The following is a 20,234-nucleotide window of genomic DNA, read 5'->3' as shown; positions in this document are numbered from 1 at the left end:
AACTCGTAAATTATTTCCATAATGTGTCATCTTCGTTCCAAACGTCTTCAAGTACAGGAACTTATCTCTTCCCTGTCAACTCTTGTTGGAGGTTTCTAAGCAATGCCTCTCGACTTGTTAGTCCAGTCTTTCTGCAGTTAACACTAACATCCGACTTAACATTGAATTGACGTCAAACACGAGACAATGGACTTGTTTGACATAAATCTCAAAAGTCGAGTAACATCAAGTTTGTTAAGGTTTTCGATAATTTTCCATCGGAAGGTTTAGGAAACCTCAAACCAATCCACTGCTCCGATTCAAACTATGACGTTAAACAATCCACACGACACAGATCAGAGGCTAAGCAAATTTTCAATAGTCAAACAACGACGTTAAACAATCTACTGCTCCGATCCAAACTTCACTGAAGCACAACAAAAACCTACTAGAAGTTATGGTGAGTGCAAATGCAATGCACTTCCTATCTTGTCAACGAAGAACCTTGGAAATTCTATGCCTGCCCTGCCGTACTTCGCAATTTTGCCAAAACTTGTGCTGCAGCCGATTCTCTTGCCTCACGAGGATTTGAACACAGGCCACCCACACTTGAACACTCGAAATCCATCCCTTTTACTGTAACATCAGCTTGGAATCCACCTTTCAAACGCAATTAAAACATTAGTTTTTAACTCTGCATAGCAGTAAATCAATCTTCTAATGCACAATTCTTGTGAGGATCTTCTAGGCATAAGGTAAATCAACAAGAAAATTTCAAAAACACAGAATTAACAGTGTCTGCAGAAATCAGAATAATCAGTTTTTCGAACTTATGCAAGTTCTAGTCAAATCAACAGCTTTACACAGGTTGAAACAGCCGAAAGGAAGACCCGCCAACTTTTAATGTTTGAATCTTTATGTTTTGGGATTTCAGTACATTGCTAAAATATATCTAAACGGAAAACTCAATCACTCATTATATAGTAAGCAAAAGTTCCTTGTAACACAAAGTGCAGGTACAACTACTGGATCAGTGGTGAGCAAACATAAAAAGTCATCCTTGTTTTCATATAGGAAAATCACCCTGTTTAAAATCGGTTTAAATGAAAATGATCTTACCGTCTGATGGAGATACACGATAAGTTGGTAATATCCAATTGTTGTCATAACAAGCACCATCCAATTCCTGCCAGGTAGGTGGTAGTATGTGTAAGAGGGTGCAGGAAATAACATGTGTAAGATACTATTGAGTGAAGATTTCATCGAAGCGCTATAGACCCCTACATTGGAAATCAACTAGGACAAAATGCCAAAGCAGACAGTGCAGAGCTCATTGGTGGTTTATAAGTTGAATTCCACAGCAGTTCCAATGCTCAAAGAATTCATAAAAGCAAAAATAATAGCAACACAACAGTTCAAATACAGACTACATACTCGGCCATTCTGGAACAATAACAAAAAGGTGATAATAAAGAAAAACTAAATGCCCAACATGCTTTTATCTCGAGATCAACACCAAAAATCAGTATGGATAACTAGACAAAAAAAGAAACACCATGATGTTTGACTAACTGACATGCTTCACACTGACGAAGACTTGAGGTAACAGACATAGGTAGGAAGGAAGCCATAAAATCTAAAAGGTCATCCCTTCTCATGCCTCGTGGGAAGAAAGTTACTGACAACAAACTCTTTTAAACGCTGAGTTTCACAAGCTACAATCAACCTTGTGTGGAATTTTCACTTCTCAGAAACAGGAAACTAAAACAGATTTTTGCCACATCAACTAAACCGAAAACCTTCAGAACTTCAAACCAACACCAAACAACCAAGGAAGTGATGCATCAGGAAGGGACGCACCAGTGAACAAGCAAAACGCAAAAGAAAAAAATAACCACTACCCACTCAAGATATTCTAGGAACAATAAAAGGATTCTGCTCTTGCTTTGTAACCAGAGTCAGACAACCTAAAAAATTTCGAAAACTTCAAAGTCATGCAAAAGTTTTTCCTTTCTCCCTCCACAAAGCACAAAAAGTATCAATGAATAACTACATGAATGGTAAAACACCCAACAAATAACTCGCAAAACATCATATACTTCATTTGAGTTCGAAACAGCTCAAAATTTGTTTGTTCAGTTTGTCCTTATGGTCAGAACTCAGAATTTGTTTATCGGACGAAAAAAAAAACCCCTGTAGATTTCTCTCATAGGATTAAAATGGAATGCATATAATGAAGAACCTATAAGTCTCAAGTCTCCAATGACATATGCAATGTGAAAGAAAATAGAATCCAACAGCAGAACTTGCCTGGCATGGATTTTTCACGCTGAGAATAGCCTCTGACAACCTCTTCCTCTTCACATTTTGAGGAGAGCATTGATCTTCATGCAGTCTACAGTTCCTTTCACTTCTTGCGTATACATCATTACAAGCTTCTATTATGGAGTCTACCTTTAGAGCCAAGTCATCTTCCCCACCTATGGTAGTCAGTAAAACAAAAACCCAAGTATAGATCAGCTACACTCACTGCAAAGGAGCCCTACCTCTAAAGATGTGGGTGGAATAAGCTACAGCCCTTGCAATTCCAAGTCTTGTCTTTACCAATCAATATAGACAACAGTGATTCATCATGTGGCCCAAAGTGTGCTAAGCTTGAAGTTCAAACAAGGAACACACTTATAAAACTTTTTAAGTGGTTATAAACAAGGTTTTTGCAAACTCCTTAATTGGCGTGGACTATGTGCCAACAACTTTAAATTTGATGATATGTTTTTTGAAGTGGTCTATAAATTATGTCTATATCATAATTTGAGGCCAGTTGAAAGTTCACTATTTTGGCATCAGCTTCAATTATCTGTTTAATAAGTAGGAGGAACAAGGCAATTAACATATTGGGTATATGTAGTTGTTCCATGAGCTGCCATGATTTTAAAATTTTGTTTTTAACGAAAGTTATGCACAGATGAAGTTAATTGTGTTATGGTATTTCTTTACATCATCAATGCACAAATGTCGCCAAAAATGTATGTACACTATCACAAATTAAAATGACATCAAACATAAATTAAAAAAAAAATAAATTAAATTTAAGTTGTAATGATTGGACTTTCTCGTACACAAAATAGTACATTTTAGTGTGTAAAATAGAAAGTGAAAGAAATGATCAGGCTGAAAGGGCGAGGGAAAGAATAAACATATAAATAAAATAATTAAAAATGGGAACTGTTATTGGCATTCCAAAAATCTTATTGTGCATTCTAAATTTTTTATATTTAGAAATTAAAATACACTTGTGAGGAGTACACAACGGGATTTTTGGAGTGCTAATAACAATTCCCTTAAAAAAAACTTAAAATAGGATAATACCATATAAAATTGTCTGGATTTTTTTATCACACTGAGCAATCTCATCCTCTAATTTGCGCTGCTGAAGAGACTGCATGGACAAGCAAATGAATCGAAATAGAAAAAAAGATTTACTTTAGATCAAGGTATAACTAGTAAAGCAAATATGCTACAACATAAGACCAATGGAATGCAAGACAACATTTGCTAGGTCCACGAAGCAAGTCTCTTGTATATTTGACTAACAACAAGAACAAAGCCTTATCCCACTAAGTGGGGTCAGCCTCTTACATATTTGACCAAATCAATTTATTGAGGAACTGATGTACAACACTGAACTTTGAAGGAAGTAAATTTCAAACAAAGGAAAATAATTTTCACACTCCCCTTTTGTCTTCCTAGACTTTCCCGCTTGTTTTTGTGCCCTGATTCACTGTTGATTTATTCAATCATGTAGCTAGAAACAGGAGGGGTAGTATAAAGCAGATAAAGAGGGAGTGCAGAAATCATTTCATGCAAACAAAATGTCATTCATATTTGGTAGATGTGACTGGAATGTAGTAACTTCAGTGGTGCCAAACCACTAATGCACTTCTGCTGAGGCTACTGCCAACAATCTTTATCAGAGAGGACATAAGTCCACTGGACGTTGGAATAATTTGTTCAACAATCTTCACATGCACATCCCACATCCCAACAATCTATGGATAACTAATTGACTTCAGAGAGTTATATGCGTATGTATATGATTATTTAGAAGGAACTCCTCCTAATAGATCAAGAGGATAAAGTGACTACGAATGGAACAAAAAAAATTATTACCAGATCATCCCTCCTTTTCATAAGAACTCCCAATGCAGTTTGTGACAAGATGTTTCCTTTTGAAGCTATAGCAATCTGTAGTTTTTCAAGATCTTGAGAACCAGATTGACAGGTGACAAAGCCATTTTGATCAAACGCGTTAATGGTACAGATCTCCTTTCCAGAAACAAGGTTTTCAACTCCGCAGTCAGTAATGAATGGCCCTGTTTTCGAGTTCACCACCTCAACCTGCCCACCCAACAACAGTATATCCGATGATACAGAAATAACTTTAAAGCAAAGGAGTGTAACTAGGTACAAACTCTAAAGATTCCAGTCCTGATGAAACAATAACTCCTTTGACAATCAAACATTGAAGTGTGTTCAAGTACATTAAAATCTTGCAATCTTTTTTCTTTGATCAAATATTTTAAATCTAAGTAAAAGGTTGGTTAACAAAAACAGGTGAACCCTTTCTGCCGAAGGAAATGAAACTGAAGATTTTATTTTATATAATAAACCTTACAACAATTTGAGTACTATAATATATATAGAACCCAAGAATATTAAGTTCATGAAAATGTCATCATGTGGACACTCTGCAGTCTATAGTTTGCAAGTTATAACACCCTTCCAACAAAATGAATCAAATTTGTACTCCTCAAATTCACTTTTTACTAGTTTGTTTTCTGATAATATTTAAAACACTGGTTTAGAGTTAACTTCAAGTAACTAAAGTGATAGTGAGTTGAGAAGTGTCTTTTGATGATTTTTGATTTGGAATATAACAATTAACATAATAGAAGGGTAATGTACTACGTCCCAATTCTTTTTTAACAAAAGAAAATGCAAGGAATAACTTTTCAGATTTATGAACCTCAAGCTAGTAAGTCCCATATCTCCACAACATTAACATCAAACTAAAATTTCTTTCTAAGTAGGACTCTATACTACAACTCATTGGGAAGTAGTTAACTTATAAGGTGTAAAAAGAAAAAATGTTGAACAATGCTGGAATTGAAGGGGGTTAAGAACTCCAACCGTACCTTAGCATTACTTGCTGAGCCATGTAATTCACTTTTGGTAGAGGATGTCCTCTTTCCTTGGTGGTTGACAACTTGAATGGTGCTTGAAGTGTTCTTACAGTGTTGTCCATTCTGTGAGGGGACCATGGAAGGGTCATCGATCACAACTTTCTGAGGTTCATTGAGAGCATTAGCCAAACTTGTCTTGCAGCATCCAGCAGTATCTTTCTGCTTCCTTGGTTGAGGTTTATATCTAATTGTTTTATTTTCAAGAATCTCCACATGGTGATCGATAACTTGAGTGGTGCTTGAAATCTTCTTGCAGCTTTGATCATTCTGTGGTGGGACCATGAAAGTGTCACCCGCCTCCATTTTCTGAGGCCCATTGAAAGCATCAACCAAACTCTTCTTGGAACATCCAGTTGTATCTTTTTCCTTGAATGATTGGGGATTAGGTTTAGAAACACTTGTGTTGTCTTCAAGATTCTCTATCATGACATCATTTACGGGAGATTTGTCCTGGCTTTCATGAAGTTCTTGCTTGCTAGGTCTTCCAATCCTTTCACAGCTGTTTAAAATTATATTTCCATCCCCTAGGCTTGAATCTCGCAAACCATTCGAGAATTCTCTCCTACAGGGGAGAAAAAACACATCAGGCAAATAAAGGACAATTTGAAGAAATAATGTTATGTAATCTCTAAATCAAATACAAAAGTCCATATGGCCATCAGTTTCATCACTAATCGCCATCATGTGTTTGGGTAAGGTTACCCAATAAATAAGCACTAATGTTTGCTTGTTTCTATGCCTATAACAAAAAAAAAAAAAAAAATTACAAAACAAGGACACAGGAGGCTAAAAGTTCACAAACTTAGGAATAGACAATCCAAACGTGAGAGTGACTGGAAGCTAACATTAATGTACCAATGCATCCCATACCAACAGGTTGCATTAGTTTGTGTTGTGTGTCAGTTATGTACCTAAGTTATGTGGTACCTTGTCAAGGCTGCGTAACTAAGACCTAAAAAATTGTTTCGAAACCCGCATTCCTAATAATTTGCCTTGTATATGGCGTAGGGCAAGGGTAAATCCTCAAAAGTACATATATAAAAAAGAATACAAGGAAGAATATTATTATGAACTATGCATCTTAGTGTCCCGAAGTCTCATACTAATACACACTGATATTTTGTTCGAAATCAGAGTAATTCCTCTTGATTATGTTATTCTCTAAATTGGAGGACATATATAGCAATACAAACCATCTAAATCAAGTATAAAACCAAGTACAATAAGTTAAATATCACTGCTATGAATATACAGCCTAAAATCTACATTTACTCTTTAGAATCAACTCTATCAATTACGAGATTTCTTGTCTGATCTTTATTCAAGATTTCTGCTTCAATTAATATCAGCCAACATATTAGTTGGATGAAAGTAAACCACAGCCAAATATACTTTATTCTGAAGAATGTTTCTTTAAAGCATATGAGAAAAAAATTCTTAATTATTAAATGTAATGTACAAGGATTATAAGTAGTTTCAGCATTGAATCTTCAATTAAATGTTCAGAATGCAAATGAAAAAAATATCAAAAACACACAAAAACTACTATGCCCAGCTGAATGTGTTTCTAGTTGATTATATATCAAAAATAAATAAAGCTACGAAATATATGAAGATAAAATACACACCTGGGATACCAGTCTAACAAAGTCCCAGCATAAGGAAGCACATGGAAGTACTCAACGACTGGCGTAACTGCCCAGCTGCCGAAACTCTTTTGGACCAAAGGACCCTGCAGACTACTCATTATAAAAGACATCATGTTAGCATTAAAAAGGCCACAGTGGATACAAAATAAAGAAAGGTGTTTGTAGAACCATACCTATCAATAACATCTTTAATAGGAACTGGAATAATACCCTCACTGACAGTTTTGGTGCACTGAATTATAAAGAAGCAAGCAGCCGCCTTTTTGCTACTCACAGAAAATACAAAATGGCGTTCCAAAAGCAGCAGATCAGATTGATTAATACCTATTCCATTTTGAAAAAAAAATCATATTTGTCAGCTAATCTGTTAATCAATTGGAAGAAATGGTCCTAAAAACAAGGATCTGGATACTTAGTTGTTGTTTCAGCATAATTCTATATAGAAACCATACTCCACTGATACATTTTAGAAGCAACAATCCCTAAGCATAACCAAGCTAGGCTGTCATCACAACTGGTTTTGATGAGCTGTAGTAACAGCACCAAAAGATTAATGATGGAGAGAAGACCACACAATTAGCAACACTGAGTATCAGTGACAGCTAGTAAACTCTGAAATGATATTATACAGAATGTTATGAGAAGTATGCATTGCTAAGGCAAGGAAAACACAACTGTATATAATGTTGATCCACATCTAATGGTGGTTACCCCTATTAATTTTTTTCATTATTGTGATAAGGTGCATAGGGAATCCTTATTCAAAAACAATTGGATTCATTTCATTGAAGTGGGCATAGATGGTTCAAATGTATCACGTCAAGCATCATATATCATATACAATAGTTTATCAGAATCTTGATGCACCTTTAGATTCTGCAATAGGAGTTGTGTACTGATGATTAATCCTTTAGAAAGTTAAAAAAAAAAAAAAAAAAAAAAAAAAAAAAAAAAAAAAAAAAAAAAAAAACAAAACAAAACAAAACAGCTGCTTCAGATCCAACCTCCTATTGTTTTCTATATGTTTTCTTTGCACAGGTCAGTAAATGTTTGCCTCAACAATTGGATACAGAAGGATAGAGGGCTTCCCTGAGGTTCACTCATTTACTAGGGTACTATTTTAGGAAATTTGCATACCTGTAGCTTCACTAACTGCTGAATATGCAAGTTTTCGGAGAGTAGGTTCATCAATTGTTGATTCTCTTCTTGAAGGTTTTCCAGTAACTCTTTTGTTTTTGTGTACATGTTTTTCCACCGCTTTATCTTCCGGACTGTGGACTGAGACATCTAAATCTTTTTCAATCACTGACCAAACCCCCTGGGTAATGGAATTGAATAGCAAAAAGCAGTTCTCCTTCTTGGAGTCAACTAAAAGAACTGTAACTTTGGAAATTGGCCATCCCTCTGTGTTTGGAACATCCTTTAATGCATCTAAACTTAGAGACATACTGCATGCATCCACAATTGCTTTTTCCGTCACTGAAAGTTGTTTCTCCAGGTCATCCAATTTAGTGTCGTTGGGGCTTTGCATGAATTTCATATAAACCATCAAGGCTGGTTTCAGAAACAAAACCAACTTGCAAAAGGAATCAAAATTCAAATCTTCTAGCTTCGGACATTGCTTTCTGTGGTAGTAGTTGTATAGTAACACAACGGCATGAACCTAAGGGAAAAACATTATCAGAGGCAAAGTAAGTTCTTAAAAGATTTTATAATTGCAGGTACATGCAATTTACTCAATTCTTTGTATGGAGATTTGATGTTTGGCCAAATTCTTGTACATGCCCTGCTCCTAGAACTCAAGACCAACTCATTCGTTAAATAGTTAAAGGTGACTCCAGTCTTTTCATGTGCTTCCATCCAAATATGATCTAAACTATTATCTACTCCACCAAATATGATAACAGAAGCATACGTTTACTGAATAATAGTAAATTGCCCGTAGAATACAAAATGATCAAAAACCATATATAGCACATTTAATTATTTGGATATTGTCATTTATGAACCCTTATAGTTTCCAAGACATTTCTTTAGTAATAAATGGAGACTGTATTAAAGAAAGAGTCACACAATGTTATGTAGCCGTGGATAAAAAGTCTACCATCTAAACAAAGGTCCAAGAAATTAACTTTACGCAGCTGGCAAACTATGAGAAGAATCCTAGACGGATATTTTAATCAACAAAACTTTAACACAAATAAAAGATAACATTGTTTCATTAATTAAACAAACATGCGTTATGAGATGAAGTGAGAACAAAACCTGTTTTGCAACTGATTCTTGTTGAGATAACGACGGTGTATCGCGCATAGAAGATTTAGGTGAAAGTATTGGGTCAACCAAGTATTCCAAAAAAGCCTGAATGGCCTCCTCAGTTGGACATACATTCATATCATCCATGGCTCGAAGAAATCTTTACGACCACCACTTGCCGTTAGGTTTTTAACTGTGTTCTGAAAAAACAGAAAAATATAAAACCATGTGACAGACAAGCTCTATGAAAGAATCTCCACCTCTATGTATATGCTCATGCATAATTATTGATACAGAAATTTAACAACCAAGCAGTATAAAACTTTGCCGAAATGCAGATATATGCAGAAAACTAACAGATGCAGTTTTACAAATGACATCTGTTTTGGAGATAAATGTATGCCACTAATGAGCTCACCACCTAGAAATATATCATAAACTCAGTCTTCTCATAAAATGCCAGGCAGAAAAACAAACAGAATACCAAATACATATAATTCCTTGGGACCAAAGGAAACTTTCAAAGTTATCAAATTCACGGCTATACCGGAACACGTCAGGTTTACATTGGAAATCTCCACCTGCACCGAGTTGCACATACGCAACAGGCATGGATACTCAAGGAATTTCCAATAAAAGCTCCAAAAATTAAAGTTTCTCCTTTTCTCCCTTATATACATGTATTAAGTATAGAGTCTCATCTCTTCCCACAAGCAACCTCTACAATTCGTACTACATTGCTTCTCCAAAACCTATAGATGTTAAAAATTCACAGGAACAACCATAGCAAACACTACAAAACACACTAATATAACTTCGCATAAAAGCTTTAAATACCGAAAAAGTAAAAATGACTAAGGGCCGTTTGATAACCATTTTATTTTCAGTTTTCAAATTTTTTTTAATTTTTTAAAAAACATAAAACAGAAAACTTGTCTGGTAACTAGTTTAGTTTCTCAAAACTAACAAAGAAAGCTACTCTTTCGAGTTTTCAAATTTTGGCTTTTAGTCTAAACCCTAAAGGCTAAAAACAAATGGCTATCAAACGGCCCGAAATTAAACAGTTTTTTCTTTAACATGAACTACAGAGAAGAATAAAACGAGAAGGTTAAAAAACAAAATCTTGATAAATTCTGATCAGGCCAAAAATACCACTAACCAAAACGACAAAAAAAAAATAAAAAAAAAAAAAACCCGATCAACATATATACAGATAAATACGTATACATTATGTATATATATGCGAGAAGTGCATCTTACACTGTGCAAAGGGGCCAAAGAAACAGGGAAAATGCTGAGAAGTAAAAAAGAAATAAGCTTTTTACAAGGGTTTTTACCAGTTGGCAGGTAAAGAAGGTAACTTAGGTTGTCTGAAAAGTGAGCTCGAGATTTGCAGAGGACCAAAGACAGCGCCGATGTCCGAGGAGAAATGAAAGATCAGTCCTCCTCCGCCGACATTGTGAATTTTTTTTACCTTTTTCTTGGGACCGCGTAAGTTTTTCCTTGGGAATCGCGAGGGTTTTACGTTTATATACTTCTTGGGAAATGTCACTCTCCTTCTCGTACTTTGATCTTGTCTTTTAACCTTCTACATTCCTCGTGTCGTCTTATTATTATAACAAAATATGATTTTTCAATTATATGCCGAAAACACCGAAAAATACTATTTGTTACATCAAATATTATAATGTCATTGATTAGATATTTGAAAAAATAAATTTTTAACCAATTGTATTGTAACATTTGTGTACCGTGCTATATATTCTACACACTAAAAATTTCTCCTGAAACCAATAGATTGCATTAGTGATAAGTGTTTGTCACAAATTAATTACATTACTACAAACAATGTTCTAACCATCGCATCAATGCACCATTTGCAATTTATGTCCTATTGATTTAAGCAACTTTTTCCCATGTAGTAATAAACACTCGTGCTCCTTGGTTGATAAACTGTTATCACTCAAAACTTACAAGTTAACAAATTAAAGTAATAAATGGGCTCCTTGGTTGGCTACATTTAAGAACAGTCAGCCATTGCGCTCGGGCATGTTTTTTTTTAGGCCCCTCAGGCCTTAGAGCAGTTCCAGTGTGTAAAGGCTCTCAATGGCTATAGGCAATTCAATCAACTCAAATGAATAGTAATTGCCTTTAATGAATAGTAATTGTTTATTGCATCGCCGCCCCTAAATTGAATAGCCTATGCAATTCGTATTAAAATATTAGTATTTTTTATTTTATAAAATAAAAAATAATAATTTTATATGTAATTTCGGATATGATTTTTGGTGATAGATTTCGATAAGATTTTTATCCAATTCCATCGCTCCACGGATCGTTACCTGTTTAGGATCGTTGACGATAGATTTTCGATAAGATTTTCATGCCACGTGTCACTATCGGTTTAGAATCATTGAGGATATATTTCAATAAGATTTTTAGCGAATCACGACATGCCACATGGTATTATCTACAACCTAATTCTTTCTTTTTTTTCTCCACCCTAAGAAATCAGACACCAAAACCAAAATCTCTTAAAATCTCTATCATGCTTCATAGTTTATAAATCTTGAGTTTTTACAATATCTTCTTCAAGGATCTTGTGGGAAATCGATGAGTAGCTTGAATTCAATCATTGACCAATTCGAACTTGCATCATTAGCCATTTTTTGTTGCAAATAAAAGTATATGAAAACTTTGAGAGAAAGATTGGAATGTGATTAAAAGTATTTGAAAATATGGAAATGTGGTGTAAGGTGGAAGATAATGGTAAGATATTTTTTTTTTTTTGAATTTTTTTTAGGATTTTGAATTTTTTATTTTTTTATTAACTTAATTAATCTGGACCATTGGATTACAAAAAAAAATTGAAATCCAACAGTCCAAATCATGACATGTGGCCTAAATGTAGCATATTTGACTTTTTCTTTTTTTTAAAAATAAAATTTAGCGCCGAAAAATGTGGACCATTGATCTGGATGTGCCACGTCATTTAGCCATTGGGAGAGGTTTGCTTTTTTTTTATTTTTTTTTATTTTTTTATCGTTGAAATTCCGACGGTCCAGAAAAAAAAGTTGTTGAAAATCCAACGACGTACAACAAGCCACATTGCTCTAAGCAACGACTACTGAGTGGGCTACCACGCGAGCCCCATTGTCTAAAATGTTGTTGGAGATGCGCCCCCACACGCGTGTTGGGCATGTACCTGACGCAAAATTTTTTATAACGTGGCTGACGTTAGCCTTGCATCACTTCCCCCTCCAACACTCGGCCCTTGGACTTGCACCTGACTTCTCCCACGAGCTCCCCCTCAGCCCAATTGCCCGAATGGGCTGGCTTCACTTTAGGAGGCAATTGGATAGGTTTTGTTGCCAATCCACATGGCTATTGCCCAATGGAGTTGGCTTTGCGTTCTCTTGTTGGGCTTCTTGGGTTCTTTCCTTGGTCGGGCCCACTGTTTGGGCTTTAAACTGCTCAACTTTAACAACTACGATCCAGTGTTATTCCTCTTTAATTGTAGGTGAGAGATCTTAATTGTAAATAGCAACTTCAATACTAATTTATTTTCCCACCCCTTAAGCTGCATTTGGGTTATAATGGATATTTTCACTTATCAATGAGGGCATACTTGTCATAAAAGTGAATACCAAGGAAGTTAGAAGGCTTTATATTATAGGCCAGAAAATCATTTCTCAAGTACAAACTTACAAAGCATGTGAATTTCTCATTCTCAAGCTCTCTTTCCACATACCAAATGTAATCTTACACTATGTTTGGATGAGGGAAATAAACTTGAAATTTCAATAAAAGTCAAAATTTATAAATTAATATGCACTAATTCTCTTGTTTGGATTCATAAACATATATATAAATTTAGAATTTTCGCGTTAAAGAAAAAGACTTGTAATTTGGGACCTCCAATTCATAAGTTAAATTCCATGTAAATATATGTCATTTTCCAATTTCTATGATTGAGAGTTTAAAAATAACAAATTCTGTATTAATAAAAAATATCATTGCATAAAAATAATAATAATAAAGAGTACTTTTTACTAATAGGGAATTGGGATGAGTATGAATCATCCCTGAACTTTACAATGTGTTGCACATTATTAACAAAAAATTGAAAGTTCTTAAAATACCCCTAAATTTAACGAAAAAATATTAGTGAAATGGCTAATAATTCAATACATTGTTAAGTTCGAGAACTAAAAAAAACTAATATAAGAGTTCAGAAACAAAAATAAACTATTGGTAACTTTTAAAGGCCATTGCTACAATTAAGCCAATTAGAAAATATCCACCCTACCAAAAACTTATATCCAACGTTAACAGCATAAAAAACATAGTTGTGCCCGGCAAGAACCTACACCGCGCAAATGTAACTTCCATATCCACAAGCTCAGGCTTCTTCTCTTCTTCCTTAGCAGCAGCCGGACCACCTCCGGAAGCAGCAGCTGCAACAGGGGCTAGCACAGTACCTTGAGATACTCCTTGACTTCTCCGCTTGTGGGAGGTTATACTCGGTTGCAACAGACACTGCCAATACGTTCTTGTAAGCATGGAGGAACATGTACGTAGCTGCAAGGGTGGGGTATGAGACGGCCAAAGCCAGTGAAGTGACCATGGAGCGGGACATAAGAAGCAAACTTCTCCATCATGTCATCCTCAGTCAGATCAAGCACCTCTCGGCTGAAGACGGAAACCACTGTCATACACAGTCTGGACGACAAGACCGTATGAGAATGGCTTGTGCGAGGAGGGCTGCCTCAGAAGAGCTCACCAAGTCACCCTTCTTGATAAGTTCGACAGGGGTAATGATTTCGACGGTGCCCTTGTTAATCTTAGTGGGATGTTGAGCACCTGAAATGTGAGACGTGCCGAGTCAGAACTCCTGTAAAATGTGACATATGCATCTGCCGTGAAAGTGGTGAAATGTGCATCTACCGTACGTGAACGGATATTATCACACACCTGGAAGAACGAGGTCTGAGATGGGTCGAGGTCAATTGGAGCAACCAAACCAACATGAACAGGGGCTCCAACCTATTCAGTTCAAACCAAAATCAAGCTAGAAATCATATATATGTGGTAAAACATATAAAAAAAGAAATTTAATTGGAAAACTAACAAAAAATTATCATGAGGGATACTTAAGCCCACAACCAAGCACGAGCAGCTGCATTATTTCAAGGCAAATATATTAACAACAAGACCATGTAAAATAAGAAAACTCTACACATAATCATCCAAGTTGAAAAAAGGTTTCCTTTTGTTAAGATATCTGTCGTAATCTATACTATCATGATTGTACAAGCCTTTGTCAAAATCTCCAAAACCATCATTCATCATTGTAGTCTTCATTGTACGATGCATCATCATTGTTATACTCTCTACTGTAACCAAAATCATCGTCGTTAGAGTATTCTTCGATGTTGCAAAACAAAATTACGGCGAATGACCTTCAAATGGACAAGCCCTAAACGAGATGGCAGAAATAGTTGGGAACTCGATTTGTGAAGACAAAGATGATCAAAAGAGCATAGTTATGGAGACAAGGAAGCGCAAAACGCACAATGAAATATTGAGAAGTTGGCGTCAAAGGTGGGAACTCGATTTGAAGATGAAGAACACGCTATCAAGAAGAACCGGTGAAGTTGATGGAAAAAAAAAAAAAAAAAAACGAATGCAGGATGCCATGCATATAATACATATCTCGTTTGAAAAAAAAAATAAAAATAAAATAGTACAAGATAATTCCCTGAACTTAATGTATGGTCTAAGATGATCTTTAACGTTTACGGTTAAGATAATTTCTTGAACTTAATCAATAGTCTAAGATAATCATAATTTTTTTCATTATCTAACAATCAAGCTCATTCATTGAACTTAATCAATAATCAATAGTTTAAAATAAAATATTATATTAAAGGATAAGGCTCATTTTACTTGTCACACCCTTCTTAACGTTGAACCAGCGGATCAAATAAATAGCGGTTCTCATTTTTTATTAAGTTACCTAGGATTTTCCTACATGGGATGTGTGTCCTCCCACTTTACCAAGTTAAAAAAATGCTACATGTCCGTGTGAGAAGCCCCTTCACCCTCGGCTTTGCAACCGGTGGAATCCAATTCAACAGAATGTCCAAAACGAGATTCTCTGTCAAACCCATTCAATCCAAAACAGAGATACCCACTTCCGACCCAGACCCAAACCCAGGTCACTCCTCAAACTCTCTCTCTGCCCTCCTCCATTACTTTGATTAATCTTTTTTTATTATTACTACCATAATAATGCAATGCTTATTCCAATTTCATATGTTTTTGTTCTAATGTTGGATTTTTGTTTTGGAAATTTCAGGCTCTGAAAATGGTTCAGCAGCAGAGCTTCGTGTTTTTTCGAGGAGAAAGAGAGTGAAAAGGACAGAAGAAGTTCAAAAGTTACAGCTTGAAGCAAAACCCATTGCCCAGAAAGTGAGAATTTAATTTCAGTAATTCGAAATATGGGGTTTTTATTTTTCCCTTAATTGTTCTCTAATTGATGAATTTATCATTTGGAGTTGTTTCAGCTTTGATATAATTTTTTTTCTGCAATTTGAGCTAGATTTTGTGTTCGTAATTGTTCAGGTGTATATTCAAAACTGGAAAAGTTGGTATTTTTGGGATGTACATTTTCAAATTTTAATATTTTAAGTGCATTTCTTGTGTTTGGATGTGGTTACTTTTGAATTCCAACTTCTAAGTATCTGCAAGTCCATTTTCAATTGGTACTCTGGTTTGAACTTCATTCGATTTATTTATTTCGCCCTTTTTTCATTTCAAGAGCCAACCAGTTTTATGTACTACAATCACAAGTTCATTTTAGAAAGAAATTTGGGCTTGTTTGGAAGTTCTTTTAAAAGGCTGAAAGTGCTTTTGGTGAAAATGCCCTTAGTAAAATGGAAATGAATCCTGGAAAAACACTTTATTGCTTCATGCAGGAAAAACATAACTGGTGCTTCTTTTGCAGGAAGCAATTTAAGTGCTTCTGAAACTTAAAAACACTTTCTCTAAAGCACGTTCAATCATTTTAAAAGCAGTTCCAAACAAGCCCTTAATTATTTGTGTAATTTATTTGTTACTTGAGTCTCTAACCTTCGTACCAAATCTTTCATGCTGAATTCAGTAAGACCACATGGAACTAGCAGTTACATGAATAAATACATTCCCCTCTGCAGGTTCTTTCCCTCATTTTCTCCCGCTTTCTTCGTTTACAGAAGGGTTCATATCATTTGCAAATAGCAACATTTTGTTTTGTCTGGTATTCAGATCCCAAAAAGGAAGCCTCACTTTATATTAGCAAGGTTAACTTTGAATGCTAGGATACACTGAATTATTACCTTTTGTCACATTGAGCAGTGAAAGTAATCGAGCTATTATGAAAAATAGTATGTGAATTAATACCCATGTTACTGGGTAATGGTTACATCTTGCGTCTAGTTGGACTTTAAAAACATAGCTCCCATTTCTTACTTCCAAAAACTGATGCGCAACTCAACGAAAGCCATACCCAACTGCTGAAGGTTGAGTAGCATTTATTGCATCAGGAATGTATGCAAACTTGAAGCTCAACCATTCATATTCGTAAAATCTTGTAGAGGAACTGTTGTATGTATATGTATTATGATCAGTTCCTTCCCTGCAGCTGGCTGTCCTACCTGATATTGAAGAATTCGCATACAAAAAAGTGAATACATCTACCAATTCAAGTAAGTATATCTTTGACAACACATGATTAGATGTTTTCGGCTTCCTGGTGAAATGAGCTCTTGCTTGCAGATGTCAAATTGAAGAAAGTTATGAACTATGAAGTACATTCTGTTCCAGTGAATACATTATTAGAGAAATCGTTTGCAATTTGAATTTGTTCCGTAGCTATAAAATGTTATTGCTTTGCGAGCACTCATGCATTTATCATTTTAAAATGATACATTGAGTGTTGTGCTTATCGCAGGGTGCTATTTTCTTTCTTGACCATTTCATTTCTTCTTTTGTTTGGGCTAAGACAAGACTTATCTTGATGAAGTGTGAAAATGAATATATATAACTAACAAAATAGTGTCGCTAGAGTTTAGATTGATGCCACCAATAAGTTTACCCTTATAAATTATAATGATTCTCATCACAAATTGTCAGGATGCCCCAATAGGTTTATTGTCAAAATATATCGTAAGCTTTAAAATTTTCATTTCAGTTGACACAGGTAAACCACCTTCTAACTGGGAGAAAGTCCTTGATGGGATTCGCAAAATGAGGTCTTCTGAAGATGCACCAGTAGACAGTATGGGTTGCGAGAAAGCTGGAAGTTCTCTTCCTCCCAAGGTATCAGTCTCCTCATTTCTGTAACTGCAAGGTAGAATGAAAATGGGTTGGATAGAGTTTTGAAGATTTTAAATTGGAATCTTACTAGATTGAACTCTTTCTTTCTGGATCATGGTTATATTACGGCTTCAAATAATTTATTAAAGGCAATCATATAGGAACTCCTTGATAACCATGATCCTAACATCTAGAAACGTCCAGAACTATAGCTTCACCTTTTTCAATTCCTAATTGTGAATATTTCAAACTTTTGCTACATGATAAAATGCCTTTTGATTGTTATTCCATGAATATATGTCATGCTGTGAAAACCAAAATAAAATCAGGAACGAAGATTTGCTGTCTTGGTGTCCTCTCTCTTGTCAAGCCAAACAAAGGATCATGTTAACCATGGTAAGTTTGTGCTAGCCAGGTAATCATTTTGTCAAGCTTGAAGGTTATTTGAAGTAGTGAGCATGATATCCGGTCCACCATACATAGCTGTATTACACAGACCCCCACTACCCCACCTACCCACATTGATGGATAAATACCTAAAAAGTAACTAGTTAGGAAGATAGTTCAAATGAACTCTGGTGAGACGTTGGCTGGAAACATGGTCAAAGGTGAAAGGAGTCACATTCTTGTTAAATGGAATCAATGAGAAAAAGAAACTGATATCTTATTTCTACCATTGTTTGTTTTCACTCTGTCACTTGCCCTACTAAACAGTCTGGAAAGCTTTTCCGTCTTTCACTCTTACATGACAAAGTTGGCTGATAGCTACTGGATGTAGTAAGCATAACTTAGAAGAATCTAGATGTTATACAACTTTGTAATCTATTGGTCCCAAAAGTGTGCATGTTCCTTATCTTCCAATCTGTAAAGTCTTCTCGGTTATTCTGCATGTTACTTAAAGTTTTTTTTTCTTCCACTGAATAGTCTTTTTGGATTGCAGGAGCAATTCAGCGTTTACTTCAAAATGATCTGCTCTCTGCTGATTCCATTGATAAAGCTGATGAAGCAACCATTAAAAGCTTGATTTACCCGGTATGTTCTTTTCTATTCCCACTTAAAAAAATGGTGTAAAAACCTTCTCTTTGGCAAGAATTAGTCCAATATTGGGGGTAAACCCAAATAATTAATACCTATGTAAAGTTATATTTGTAGTTCTTTCAATTTGCTTAACAACTTTTTGAATTTTCAACCATAGCTTTTAAATTCTGTATATGTAGGTTGGATTTTATACAAGAAAGGCTAGTAACTTAAAGAAAGTTGCAAGCATTTGTCTCACGAAGTATGATGGAGATATACCTAGCTCGTTGGAGGAGCTACTCTCACTTCCAGGAATAGGTCCTAAGATGGCTCATTTGGTAGGGCTGCGTTCACTTATTTAAATTAGCACGTCATCTTAGGTTCTTAAGGTTTTCTGTTTTGTTGTGCTTAGGTTATGAATGTTGGTTGGAACGATGTTCAAGGTATTTGTGTGGATACTCATGTGCACCGCATTTGCAATAGGCTTGGGTGGGTGTCACGGCCAGGAAAAAAACAGGTACAATGCATCTATTGTGATAGCACCACATATGGTGTACTAAAGTCGGCTCTCAACTTTATTTCATTCTCATAAACAAATTTTCCGAAAAAATTCATACTGTATTGAGTTACTGAAGTATCAACTACGATAATATGGAATTAATGGATAATCTTCATTCGCTTTGCTAGAAAACTTCAACTCCTGAGCAAACGAGAGAGGCATTGCAATTGTGGCTTCCGAAGGAAGAATGGGACCCCATAAACCCTCTTTTGGTATGCATGGCTCACTACGCTAATACCACTGATATGTCGAAATAACTTTTACAAATTACTTGCACATAATACAAGTGTAGACACACGCTGACACAAGCTTGTACTCATAGTGCGAACATGTGTTTGCATTTGGTGAACTCGTTGCATATTGACATTTATATTTTTAATATGCTATAAGAATCCATCCAAAGGTTAAGTTACTTAACTTGGGTAACCCTTCTCATAACCCATAATCACACCATCTACTAGAAATGGGTTAAGAAGGGATAATTTTTGAGTCTTTGATTTGAAGTTATTGCTTTTGTAGTTTCTGAGTGTCAGGGTGATGTTGCTATTTATCCTGTTTTGTTTGTGCTTTTGCAGACTTCCGGTCCGCTCTTGCATTTTATTGTTTCTTTGCAATAAAAATTTGTTTCTTCTTCAAAAAGATAATGCATTTCTTCTATATATATGAACAGGTAGGATTTGGACAGACAATTTGCACTCCCCTCAGACCTCGTTGTGGATTCTGCAGTGTGAGCGAGTTTTGCCCATCTGCATTCAAAGAGGCTTCAAGTCCGTCATCCAAGTCAAAGAAGTCTGGTTCGAACAAGAAGCTTTGACAATTGAATCTCAGAGGGGAAACAGATCATTTTTGCATCTGTCTGCGTTTTGTACGTGTCTCAATCCTGATGAATCTCATGGATGCTTGGATAGCCAAGGTGAAGTTGTGTCTTTTCACCCCAAATTATAGGTAAGTTGTATTGTTCGGAGAGCGATTAATTCCTTTGCATTTTGTTGGAAGGGGAGTGTAAACGAGGGAAGGGTGTCAACTGGAAGTATGTTTGTGGAAGAACTTTCGGACCATTTGTATGACTCAAATCTAAGGTCAAAGTTTTTATCATTTCCATATGACGAATGTTCGAACCAAATTTTATATTTATCCAAAATCATTTTCGGAACTACATGTCGTTTGATCCCT

At 35.5% G+C, this 20,234-nt stretch overlaps 2 protein-coding genes and 1 pseudogene across 2 annotated transcripts; 1 reads left to right on the top strand and 2 right to left on the bottom strand.

Annotated features, from left to right (window-relative positions):
- Nucleotides 1-175: 175 nt before the first annotated feature.
- Nucleotides 176-10,681, bottom strand: LOC103953661. Its single transcript, XM_048579812.1, has 11 exons — nt 10,465-10,681; nt 9,137-9,327; nt 8,009-8,534; nt 7,045-7,195; nt 6,851-6,961; nt 5,175-5,784; nt 4,150-4,377; nt 3,349-3,418; nt 2,290-2,459; nt 1,099-1,165; nt 176-639 (listed from the first exon to the last, which is right to left on the bottom strand). The coding sequence occupies exons 2-11, from the start codon at nt 9,272-9,274 to the stop codon at nt 494-496; spliced, it is 2,217 nt and encodes a 738-aa protein (XP_048435769.1). The 5' UTR covers nt 9,275-9,327; nt 10,465-10,681; the 3' UTR covers nt 176-493.
- A 2,470-nt stretch (nt 10,682-13,151) lies between these two features.
- Nucleotides 13,152-14,539, bottom strand: LOC103936264 (annotated as a pseudogene).
- Nucleotides 14,540-15,149: 610 nt separating this feature from the next.
- On the top strand, nt 15,150-20,162 carry LOC103936242 (endonuclease III homolog 1, chloroplastic). Its single transcript, XM_048579811.1, has 10 exons — nt 15,150-15,347; nt 15,489-15,601; nt 16,812-16,875; nt 17,361-17,488; nt 17,815-17,881; nt 18,426-18,517; nt 18,703-18,840; nt 18,915-19,019; nt 19,190-19,273; nt 19,732-20,162. The coding sequence occupies exons 1-10, from the start codon at nt 15,167-15,169 to the stop codon at nt 19,873-19,875; spliced, it is 1,116 nt and encodes a 371-aa protein (XP_048435768.1). The 5' UTR covers nt 15,150-15,166; the 3' UTR covers nt 19,876-20,162.
- Nucleotides 20,163-20,234: the final 72 nt, after the last annotated feature.

The sequence above is a fragment of a genome, unplaced genomic scaffold, assembly GCF_019419815.1.
Source record: "Pyrus x bretschneideri cultivar Hongxiangsu unplaced genomic scaffold, Pyrus_bretschneideri_v1 Contig14, whole genome shotgun sequence".
Taxonomy (NCBI): domain Eukaryota; kingdom Viridiplantae; phylum Streptophyta; class Magnoliopsida; order Rosales; family Rosaceae; genus Pyrus; species Pyrus x bretschneideri.
Note: the sequence above shows the minus strand (reverse complement) of the source record. Positions and strands in the feature narration are given on the sequence as shown.

Coding starts and splice junctions, on each gene's coding strand:
- LOC103953661 (XM_048579812.1), bottom strand. CDS start 9,274: ATGGATGATATGAATGTATGTCCAACTGAGGAGGCCATTCAGGCTTTT. Junction 6,962..7,044: donor ATTAAAGATGTTATTGATAG/GTATGGTTCTAC, acceptor TATAATGAGTAG/TCTGCAGGGTCCTTTGGTCC. Junction 5,785..6,850: donor TTGTTAGACTGGTATCCCAG/GTGTGTATTTTA, acceptor TCTCCCCTGTAG/GAGAGAATTCTCGAATGGTT.
- LOC103936242 (XM_048579811.1), top strand. CDS start 15,167: ATGTGTGTCCTCCCACTTTACCAAGTTAAAAAAATGCTACATGTCCGT. Junction 18,518..18,702: donor TTAAAAGCTTGATTTACCCG/GTATGTTCTTTT, acceptor CTGTATATGTAG/GTTGGATTTTATACAAGAAA. Junction 19,020..19,189: donor CACGGCCAGGAAAAAAACAG/GTACAATGCATC, acceptor TCGCTTTGCTAG/AAAACTTCAACTCCTGAGCA.